The sequence below is a fragment of the Centruroides sculpturatus genome, unplaced genomic scaffold (assembly GCF_000671375.1).
Source record: "Centruroides sculpturatus isolate CEXI.00-Female unplaced genomic scaffold, Cexi_2.0 scaffold48, whole genome shotgun sequence".
NCBI lineage: Eukaryota > Metazoa > Arthropoda > Arachnida > Scorpiones > Buthidae > Centruroides > Centruroides sculpturatus.
In genome coordinates, this window is record NW_019384294.1 from 4,853 (window position 1) to 16,729 (window position 11,877).

General features: G+C 35.5%; 1 protein-coding gene across 1 annotated transcript in view; it reads left to right on the forward strand.

Moving 5' to 3' along the window:
* The window catches only part of LOC111618834 (achelase-2-like), an 11,343-nt gene extending 2,797 nt beyond the window's left edge, over positions 1–8,546 (forward strand). The window contains exon 6 of the mRNA XM_023360464.1: positions 8,367–8,546. Coding sequence (XP_023216232.1) covers positions 8,367–8,546 — 180 coding nt within the window. The remainder of the gene's footprint in view (positions 1–8,366) is intronic.
* The last annotated feature ends 3,331 nt before the right edge of the window (positions 8,547–11,877 follow it).

Below are 11,877 nucleotides of genomic sequence, written 5' to 3' on the forward strand. Positions count from 1 at the left end.
TAAAGACAACGAGCTGGAATATTCTAACTCGTTGACAGTACCCGTTGTTACCACCAAGAGTGCTGTAACCAGCCACTCTATTGATGATCACAGCCAGTCTATGAAGTATATTCTAGCTCGTTGTATTAATACATAAAGAACAATCTTGGTTACTGCAACGCGACACATGCGGTTTGCCGAGGGGGATGCCTTCTGGGAGGATGTTTATGGAAAACTGATCCCTATTTAGGTATTAACGTGAAGAAAACCCGGAAAACTTCACTTGGATAGCCCTTTGGCCAGGCGTAAACCACGACCATCAGAGGTTTTATTCATTCGGCCACCGGTAAGCAAATGAATAAAACCTCTCATTTGTATTCATAACTGAACTCATTTATAAGTGGCCGAGACAAGGGAGCAGGCGACTTATAAATGTGGGGACCCATTATTTCCATATATTTCATATATTTGTAATTTTATGCCAAAAGAAATTTAGTAAAACGATATAAAAATGATAAATTAAAGACTAAATTTTGATGCCCTCATCTCAATGGTCCTGCTGATCTCCTTTTATCTCAATCTGATTGCAAATATGAACAAGTTGATATTTAAAAGATTTTTACTGTTTATCGCGAGAAGAATTCTTCTTTGTACTAGATTAGGGCCGCACCAATGGTACGCGTGCCTAAAGTGGCATGTCAGCAGAAATCATCTTGCACGTAATATATCACATGATTTCGATTTATAACTTGTCTTTTTCAATCATCCCATTTAAAATTATATCCGTTTTATTTCTTTGAAAATCGTTATTCGAAGTTTAAAACTTCGGTACGCATAAATCTATCAATGGCCAAGTACATAAAACACCAAACACTGGTAGGTTGTCTCTGGGATGTATTTGACTGTTAGAATGACATTTAGAATTACAGTTGATAACTTTTAAACATTTGCATTTTTAATCGATGTAGTATCTTTTACAATTGCAGATTACAAAGCCCCGCTTACTTCCAGATAATACATTTTAAGCTGACTAAAGACTTCTCTGACGTGGTAAACATCCTCGAATGAGTTTGCTTTCGGTTGATAATTTTCGTATCTCAATTAATGCGCTGTTAACGTAACGTAATAAAAAGCAAGTGCTTTCTGAATTTTATAATCCATTTTTGGCAATCATGACGATGCACTAAAGGACTTCTGGGAAAAATTTATGAAACAGAAACCGTTTCAACGGAAATCAATGGAAAGATATTCTGCTGCGCTTATCCGGGACAGTTTTAACCGTTTTACCTTTCCTGAAGCATAAGTTAAACCCTGTCTTAAGAGACACTTTTTCTAGGCATATCGCCAAGTCAAAAATAGGGAGGCTGGCTAATGAGATAAAACATTAATATACAAACATTGGAGACTCATTAGTTTAATTTTAACTAGTATTAATATAATTTTCCAATGAGTTACATTTTTACTGATCTACAACACTATAAGTAAATATAATACAAACCTAATATAACAAATCAAGGACTTTAAACTACAGTTTAAAGTCCTTGATAACAAATAATATTAATTTTCCTATAATAAGCCAATCCATTATTAAAACTGCTGATTACATTGTTTAGTTATCATTTAAAACAAACAAATATATCTTTACTTTTCTACATTATTTATCTACGGTTTTAGAAGGACCATACTATCGGCATTCAGTAAAATAGTGAAATCCTTTCCATAGTTTTTGCCTATATTTTACTGTAAATGAGACATCAAGTTTTGCAAATCATATTTTTATGTTCGTTCAAAAAATTAATCGTTAGTTCGAGATGCCTTGCCTTACTCGCTTCGCCACCATGTTACTAAACAGTTTCACATGCACGTGTTGAATTCACCCACTTTTTACCACACTTTCTTACTGGCTAAATAGATGCAAAACTTGTTTAGCCTGAAATCAACAACTTTATAAAGTGGTTGCTATTTCTGTCGCCGAGAGGACTCGAGAACCAGTTGATGTTCGACTTCAACTTACAACAGTGAGTTCAGTTGACCATGATGTCACCAAATGTCGTTCCACAATTCTCACTTAGTAGGGTAGAGCCCCTGGCAGCCAAATCCAGAGCTACCACAGACCGTTTATTAGGTCTATATAACGAACTAGAATATACTACATAGAGTGGTTGAAGCGACGTCATGAAGAAAATTGAATATACGTCCGCCATTTTTCTTTTAGTCAAAGGGCGTAGCACGTCTGTTGTGTAAAAACAATGAGCTGGGATATTCTAACTCGTTGGGACTATATGTAGAATTTTGCCTAATAAGAATAATAAACGAAACATTTTGATGATTATTAATTGTTTATGTATGAAATTCTTAATTAGATGATATTAAATTAATAAGGATGGCAATATTATTCTTGCATCTGGGTGACCAACAACCCAGGAACGGCCCTGGTAATCATACAAATAATTCGTCAAAACTCTTAATACTGCAGTTTTCAAATTGGAAATGTTATCGTATTGTTATCTGTTAGCATATATCATCCTTACAAGTCATTCTATAGAGAATCTATAAGGTTTATGTCAGGGCAACAAGCTGGCCATTGAAGAACAGAAATATTATTTTTGACAAGCCAAGTTATTATAGAATATGTTTAATGTATCCCCCTGAAAAATTAAGTTTTGGTCTATCGTTTCGTCTCAGAAAGAAAGAAAATCGTTTCTTCGTAGATATTGATATTTTTCGACATCTAATCGCTTTGGCACAAACTCAATATATGAGTTTATATTGAGGCGCCCCTTACACCTCGCGCCAGTGGCACTTGCCCCGTTGCTAACGCATTGCTACGTGTCCAATTGAATTTCTACTATTTTAATTTTTTTAAGATGTTGAACAATCGCGTTGAAAACAGGAATTGACAAACATATTTTTAAAATTATCAATATTAGGAAAAGTAGAAAGTAGTTCTCCTTAAATTGCTTTGTACTCCGCATCGATAAAGAATTTAAATTTTCTTTTTCTTTGAAAATTGTATAAACTATTAATTCTTTCTCAAAAATAGTAACATCGATGTCGTCTAAATAAGTATTTATTAAATTCATAATATAGTTATCATACGCTTTTGGTGATATTTTCTTTAAGATCTATGCTGCGCTTGCGTCACACTGGCAATCTACGCCCCAGATAAGGCTCAAAATTAAATTTTGATATTCTTACTACAGTAATGATGTTATAAAAAATTGGTTTGGGGTTCCCTATTGGTGAGGCCCCAGGCAATTTTTTTCTCCATACGATAACGCTCCACTAGGTAGGCCCTCATAAGCTTCTAGGCTATGTCGTCCTGTGGTAAAGTGTGACGTAATTGTCATGTAATAGTGGTGGTATGCGTTTGTGATGGTCGTTATGCGGAAATAATGCCTTCCGGCAGGTAAGTTTCTGCTTAAAGATGGCGACCAACAATAGAAAAAATCGAGGAATTCGTTACTTTCGAACATTCGACAAATACGACACGCGTTACATCGAAACATTAATCGATATGAACTTATTATTATTACACGTAAATATTCTTTATTTTTTACATTATAATATTAATTCCATTCATTATATCAACACTTTTAATGTCATATAGCAATACAGTAAGATCCCGCTTAACGCTGCCTCGATTAACGCTAATTCGGTATAACGCAGTCTGCTCGAAGTCTAAAAACAAGCTCAAAATTTACGCTGATTCAAATTATCGCTGCATTTCATTGATTCGTATATAATACAATTATTCCCGAACACGAACCAATCAGCAATCAGAAACCTTAAATCCACGTTTGTTTGGTGCAATTTTAGAAACAATATATCATCATTAATGCCACAGGCAATATCGACTTCACTCGGCAAGAATTAACTGATAAATGAATGAACGGAGTGTGGAAGAAGTTATGGCTGGAGGTATCCAAGAATTCTCAAAGAAAAGAGACTATCGTTGACTAAATTGTGAACCTAATCGATACGGCAAGACTAGGGGTGCATAAGGTAAGGATGCCGAATATGAGATACCATTTTTATTTTTGACTATAAAAAAATAACTATTACACTTGGAGCTTTACAAATTACAATTTTGAATAGGGAATTTAATATATTTAACAATATAATTGCTATTTAGTCCTAAGCATAATACATTTTTAGTTATATTAGATAAAATGAAAAAAGTCCGAAATCACGTCTTAGGTAAATGGTCTCCTATTATGAGATACTAGGGGTACCCCAGATACTAGACAGTCTTGACCCGTCCAGATTCGATCCCGGGTCCCCCAGAGCGGTAGGCTGTCACCGTGACCTCTTGGCCATCCGGCCTTTTCTGGGATGTCCTTAGGAACACCGAATTGTTTTGATGCCTTTAAGTAACCTATTTGATTGCTGCATCCACGGCTCGTATCATGGCACTGTGGTGCCAGGTTTTCCTTTTACTTGTGGCCATCTAAAATATATAAAAAAAGAACTTAAACTAATACGTATACTTTCACCTCATATATGAAATGAGATATCCCATATTAGGAACCCTCATGTGTCTCATATTGGGAACACATTCAAATTTTACAAAACGTCTGCCTACTTTTTTGCTGACAAAGAAAACAATAGTACTGCACTAATATCGTGAAATTGACCGTATAATTGATACAATGAATGTAAATTAAAAGAATTTAGCGTAATAATAACGTTGTTACATACCTCGTAAACATTTAATGTCAAAAAATTTGTTTTGTGCTTTTGTGAAAATCTGCACACCCACGATCTAACAGCACCTCTGGCCAGCGTGCACTGACACACGTTTGGAGCTATTGCTAGGACGCTTCGGAAAACACTAGAGCCAAACAGTTGCCGTTAATAGTTTGGCCAAAACCTTGGTATCTCATATTTGGCGCCTATCTCATAATAGGCATCTTTACCTTATACTTTTCGTTTTGTATAGATCGATCTGTAAAATCGGATCAATCCTTGTCACGTGATACAGATAGCTTCTGTCATGGCGGAAAGTATACGAGTAGGATCGAAGATGGCGGCAAGCTTAGGAATCATTTTAGAAATAATATCGGAATTAGATTCAGAATCCGAGGAAGAAGAATTAATTTTGGTTAATTATTTAACACAATATAAAAGAAAAAAAAAAGAAATCGGTATGCAAAATAACTATGTTTCAGAGGTTGCATTAGAATATAGGCCAAATGTTTTTAAAGAACACTTTCGAGTAAGTCGACTTACTTTCGAAAATTTACTGAAGGATCTTGTTCCCATTTTATTACAATCAAAAGAAATAGTAATAGGAAAAGGAAGAAATGCACTGTCAGCTTAACTTCGACCATGGAAGCGGCCATCTTTAATCTCTTTTATCCGATCCAAACGATCCTACCCTCCGCTAGGATTAGTTTGATCGAGATCCAGTTGATCCTAGATGGCGTTTGTATACGCAAATAGAGATCGATCGGATCACAGTAGTTCATTTGTATACAAAATTCGTACGATCCAAGTGATCTTGGATCAGTTTGATCCCAAAAGTATATGCACCCTAGGAGATGTAGACGAGCAGGATATTAAGGAATTACTGCAGGTTTCTGGTTAAAGCCTTACCAACGACCTTCAAGAACTGGCAGAACAATAAATTCAAGTAGAACTGGAAAATAGTGATTCTGAAAACGAAGCACCCAAATATTTCCTTAGTAAAAGTTTTGTAACGATAACCGAAATCGTTGATCAAATTGTAGCGAATGATCCAGATTTTGAAAGGAGTGCAAAAGCAAGACAAGGCGTTTTGGATGTGATCTCCTGCTACCGACATTTGCCTAATGTAGTGTTCCGCAACGTTTTTCTACTTGCGGCACACCTATGACTCGACATAACTCGACACGGCACACCAAAATGTTATTCCTCTCAAAAACGTATGATATGATTATATTAATAGAATTTCGTAATGCCATAAACCTATTATTATTATTATGTTGAGTTTTGTGAGTGACACTCGGTTGACACCGATGGCTGTGTACTATCCCGGACCAGAGTCAAGGCATAGTAACCAAAACAAGACAAAAATTAAATAAGTGTATCAGTGTGTGTCTGTATTCGGGAATTTCCTAACAATGTGACATGCATTCAATATAGTGGCCTTCTGTAGTATGATGTATGTGTTTATATTCAATTTTGATGTTCCCAGGCTTTTGTGTAGCGTGATATGACACCTGTACAGGAGAGAACGACAGGTACAGTAAGCACCCTATCCATCCTCCATAGATGCCTTATTCCTGGGCGAGTTCTGTGGTACTTGCTGATTTTTTCAATGCATGTGTTTTGTTCGTTGTAAGTGTTTGGAATGGATATGTCTATAATGTATGTGATTTTATTCTGTTTGTCAATGAGTGTGATGTCTGGTCTTGTAAAGTAGTAACCTTTTAGCACAGCGGGGACAAAGGGGGTACGGCTTTGTTAATTAGACTCACCTGCGGTGAGACGGCAGTACAATTGCCATATTGTAAACGAACGAACGTAAACAAGTGGCGGACGTTTGTGTAAGCGTCACTCTCGTCGGATGACGGCGGACCCGAGTGTAAGCTGTTCGGGCAAAGAAAAGGGATTGTGATTGGTCGGAAGTCCCCGCCCAAAAACCCTTAAATTGCGGGCCGAACGAGAGGAAAGGAGAGAAGGGCAAGAGACTGGTACACGGTAGTCTCAGGCACTTGGGAAGCCCGCTGAGCGTAAAGAGAGAGTGTTCTCCTCTGTTAATCTTCTCAGGGACGGGTTAGTGCTGAGACCGGACCGAATCTGTGCAGTTGAGCCGACTCCGAAAGCTGACTGAGGTCTCTCCCAAGAGTATTAGTTTCCAGACGCCAATCTGGCACGTGAATTCACCACGCATGATCTTCCTATACATATGCTACGTTTATAACTTGTACAACTGTAAATAAACTATATATATATTCAATTTGAGTGTGGAGGTGTACTTTCCGACGAACCTGATTCACTACATCGAGTCGTGACATACAAGAAACCAACTCAACGAGGCGGAGTTGGGAAGGAACATTTTTCCATAAGAGCTTCACTGGTCTGTTGTGGTAAATTGTTTTATCTGTGATTATGGCTCTGTCGTAGTATATTTTGTGCGTGTTGTTTTCCAATACTATCTGTGGAATGTATCGTGGATGTCTAATAATTTGTGTTTCTTTGCAAGCTCTTTGATGTATTTGCTACTTGATTATGTCTATGTAAAATTATCTGTCTATGCCAAGAGCTTTCAACCAGAAGTGATGTGTTTTATGGTTTCTGGCATAATGTGACATTTTCTGCATGTGTCATTTGTGATTGTTGTATCTTTGAGTATGTGTTTTCTGTAGTTTTTAGTATTTATGACCTGATCCTGTAAGGCAATCATGAATCCTTCCGTCTCCCCAAAGAGGCAACCCCGAGCTAACCAGCTATTTGAAGCAGTTTTGTCTACAATATCCTGGGCTAGGTCATAGGGATGTCTGAGTGCCTTTCGCACCCATGGTTGCTTATAAATATAACATATAAATAGCATGTCATGCTATTTATATGTTGTGTCGTGTCCATACATTGTGAATGTAAATTCAATGGTGTATTATTTGAGTCTGCTAGAGTTACTGCTTTATGTAACTGTGTTTCTTGTTTTTGTAGAAAAACTCTCGCAATGTCTGTATTTGTTTGTAGTGGAGGTTAGCTATGTCGATCAGGCCACGTCCGCCATCTTTACGTGGAAGGGTTAATCTTTCTATTGCAGATTTAGGATTATGTTGTTTATGCTTAGCAAGTGTTGTTCTTGTTTTCATTTGGAGTTGCTCAAGATCTGTGTGAATCCAATGTATAACTCCAAAAGAATAAGTGAGTACTAGGACGACATATGTGTTTATTGCTTGTATTTCATTCACTGATGAAATACATCATCTTATTTCATCAGTGAATGAAATACAAGCAATAAACACATATGTCGTCCCAGTACTCACTACAACAACTGTGATAAAAAATAAATATAACTTAAAATTAATAGAATATGTAAAAGTTCAAGTCACACCTTTCACCTTGTGACAACACACCCGGTTGCAGAACACTGGCTTGAGGAAAGAAAAAACAGCTACAAATGAAACTACACGACTTTATCGCAAAAACAAGAATTTCAGAAGAGCCAGGACATCATCACAAAAAATGAACTTTACATTTCTGTGTGCATATGTTTGTGTGTTATTTAACATATATTATTATGCAAATTAATAATCCACAGGAAAAGCTTTTGTTGGATACTTAATGATATTCTTATAAGGTTTCGGTATGACGAGAGCGAACGTTATTGATGAAGAAACGAACTTAACACAACTAATAAATAAGTGATTTAATATTTTAATCTTACGGGCTAGAACAGACAGCGATATGGACGTTCAAACATGGCGATCTGCGGCGACAACGGCGCCGCCACTAAACAAAACAAAATGAGACCTTACATTCTTTTGGTGGTAGTTCAAGGTTTAACTACTGGCGGTGCACCAGTAGTTATTGTTTTTTTCAAATCAGATAATCGCTATGAAGGCGTAACTTAATTTACAAATGACAAAATTAAAATCGCACGTGTGCATAATCTGAATCGCAATAGACAAAATTCAGGTCTAGAATATAATTGCGTTAAGTCCACCAGAAAACTGGATGTTAACTTTTTAATATCTAATTATCTTCAGCGGAAATAAGCAGGATTATCCCTCTATATAGCATCCAAAAGGATTTTTAAGTCAGTAGTGTAGGGTGATTTTTAATTCAAGTAAAACTTTAATATCTTTTCAACTATAACAGATAAAAAGAAAATTCAAAAAGCATATTATACAGAAATTATTGCCATTTAATGAATTGGGTTTTCAAAATGACTAAATTCGACTATCCTATGGAAACAAATTTTTCATAACAATCAAAAATATTTTCGCCTGTTTGTAAGTCTCTAATTGCTCAGCATTAAAGAAATTCTTCTGTTATTTCTCCTTTTCTTAGGCTATAATAGCGAACATAAATCATCAGTATGCTCATTCTTCTAAAAATTGCCTGTTCTAACTGAATGACGAATTTCTTTATTTGAATCTATATATATAATCGAGACGGGTTGACTATAATAAGTGCAGAGCCCAAACGGTTAGGAGTTGAAAGTTGAAATTTGGTACACAGTTAGGGTACGTTACGAGAACGCACACTAAGAAGGGATTTTTCGAAATTCCTCCCCACGGGGAGAGGGACAGGATTAAGGCTTAACACTTCCATCAACAATGGAAGTGTTACGTAACAATGGAATTGTTAAGAGAAAGCGACTTGCAAGACGCAGATGCAGTTTTTTTCGTTTTTACGGGAAATCGAACATATTTTTAGACCCATCTAAAAATTCTCTAATCAATCCGGAAACAGGAGGACCTAGTTCTTGCATTCTGTGAAAACGGGTAAGGTTGACTATAACGTAATAATCTTAATCTTCACTATCGTTACTTTTGCCCGAGCAACTCCGGGCCTACCTGCTAGTATCAAATAATAAAGACTTTTTAAATGTTAATTATTATTGCCTTACTGTCCTTTAGTTTCTTAATATATATTTTTTGTCAACTTGGACATTAATTATTAATAGGACAATTATACTGGTTTTTAAGTTTTTATGCCAGAATCGAGGGAAAAGTTCTTAAAGAAAACAGACTTTCTTTATTGAGCTACCTGTACACATATATTTGTTCATATCTGTGTTTCGGACTATTATGCCCCTCATCAGCAGGATTACAATTATGATAATGTTGAACTATAAAATAACAAAGATAATAAAAATAAAAAATAAGGTTAAAATATTACAATATATCTATAAAACTTCCAATATACAAGCTTCTGATACCCGACAATAATTGGTTTTTGGGTTGAAGACTATAATAGGAATATGAAACATTTCAATCATATTTATCCGATATGACGACTAAAGCGAAGTTGAAAAAAAACCACAATACTACAATTAGGAAAATACAGTAGTGCAATGTACTGCACCTCTCTGATCCATCACTGGCACTAAAGTTGGTTTCTACTTAAAGTACCCCAGCAATTTCCATTGCCTTTTGTTTCAGTATCGGTCCCGAAACAGGAAGATTCGACGAACGAATTTACTTTAGCCAACGTACCAGAGCATCTTCGACATCTTTGTACAGCGACTTTCTCTGGCGTTTGAGACAGCCGCGACAAAAATCCAAAAAAAGTTTCTTAATTTCCTCTTTTTTCTTCAGGATTCCCACCAATGTTGTTTTTGGAAGGTTTTGCAAATATAGCTTGCGAAGTTTTCTTACATTCAAATTCAGGTACAAGTTCGTATTTTTCCTTCAGCCTAAGCGTTGTCAGCTTTTGGACACTCATTTCTAACAGAAATGTGAAACACGTGCTACAAATAACGCATGACGTGAGAAAATGCAAAATCGGATTAGATGCTGTGACATTGATATAGATTATATATTTTCTTTTTGTTTATCTGTTATTATTTTATATATAAAAATACACGAAATGTTATTCATTAATAAGGCATTTTTGTTAATATGTATATAAGTCGGCCGGGACTACAGAAAATTGACTACTTAAACTATCTATACTTAACCGACGGTGTCAGTTATACCTATGACGACTTATGCGGACTCGACTGTATATACTTACAAGTATTCGCACAAATTAATATATTTTTATAAACTGTATCTACACAAAATAAATATAAAACCACACCAGAACCCTGTTCACAGAAACAAGAGATTGCACGTGATGACTACGTAGTTTTCACGTAGGCATAAAAGGCCGTATTACATTGTAAAACTTGCCAGCTACATAAAAACACTCAACGATTCAATAATTAAAACAAATTTATTTAATTAAGAAAAATTTATTTTAAAATAAAATAAAATAAAGAATTAATATAACGTAGATTTTATTTAATCGACCCCGTTGGGAACTCCTGGTTTAAAGCCTGGATCTATATTATACGAAAATACAAGTGAAACACGAAACTAAAAATAATGCAACTTCCAACTGCACAGTTTCAAATTGGGCAATTCGATTAAAAAATATTTTCTATTTCTGTTTAGGTTTTCAATTACAATTTAACCAAAAACAGTTTTGTGGCATCAGAAAACGTCTTGTTTTTTGGTTAAATGGAAGTCCTCACATTGGGGTCATTCTCAATATTTCGTAGATGAAAACATAATTCTGAATTAAAATATAGTAGTATAAATTTACGATGAAAAAGTTAAATCTCTTTGCAATAAGCACTTGAGACTGAAAAACTGTCCGTTATAAAGGTGTACAGTACATCCGAGATTTTATAAAAATTTCCTTTAAATAAGCTTGTAACAAACAACATAATACACATTTATTTACGAACATGTATATACACTGTGCAAAATAGTCCTACATTTATGAGAGTCCCTTCCGGACGTCAAAGTCTATGGGCCATTTAATGGTTTACGGTAATGGCATTCATGAAACTGTTGTCTACATATCATTCGCAACAGTTGCTGCAATATTGTAAGCACTCTCATTTATGGAAGGAATTAGAATGCTTACAATATAAGAAATCCTACTATGAAGAAACAATTCTAAATTATTGATGGTGGAGTCTGTTTCCAAGTGCTTGAAATCCACGAAACTGCTTGGAAAGACATTAAATTTCTTTGTAGACGTTTCGAGCTATGCTCCACGGTCTAAATTTGCGATTGTGCGCTCCATAATTGAAATTTTGAATTGTTTTTTGATCCAGAAGTATAGAATGTGAAGTGACATTCGATGGAAGAATATACAGTAGAGCGTCGATTTTCCGAATCAATTGGAGACTGGGGTTGTCCGGATAACTGATTTACGTACGAAAAAATAGTTTAACGTATCCGA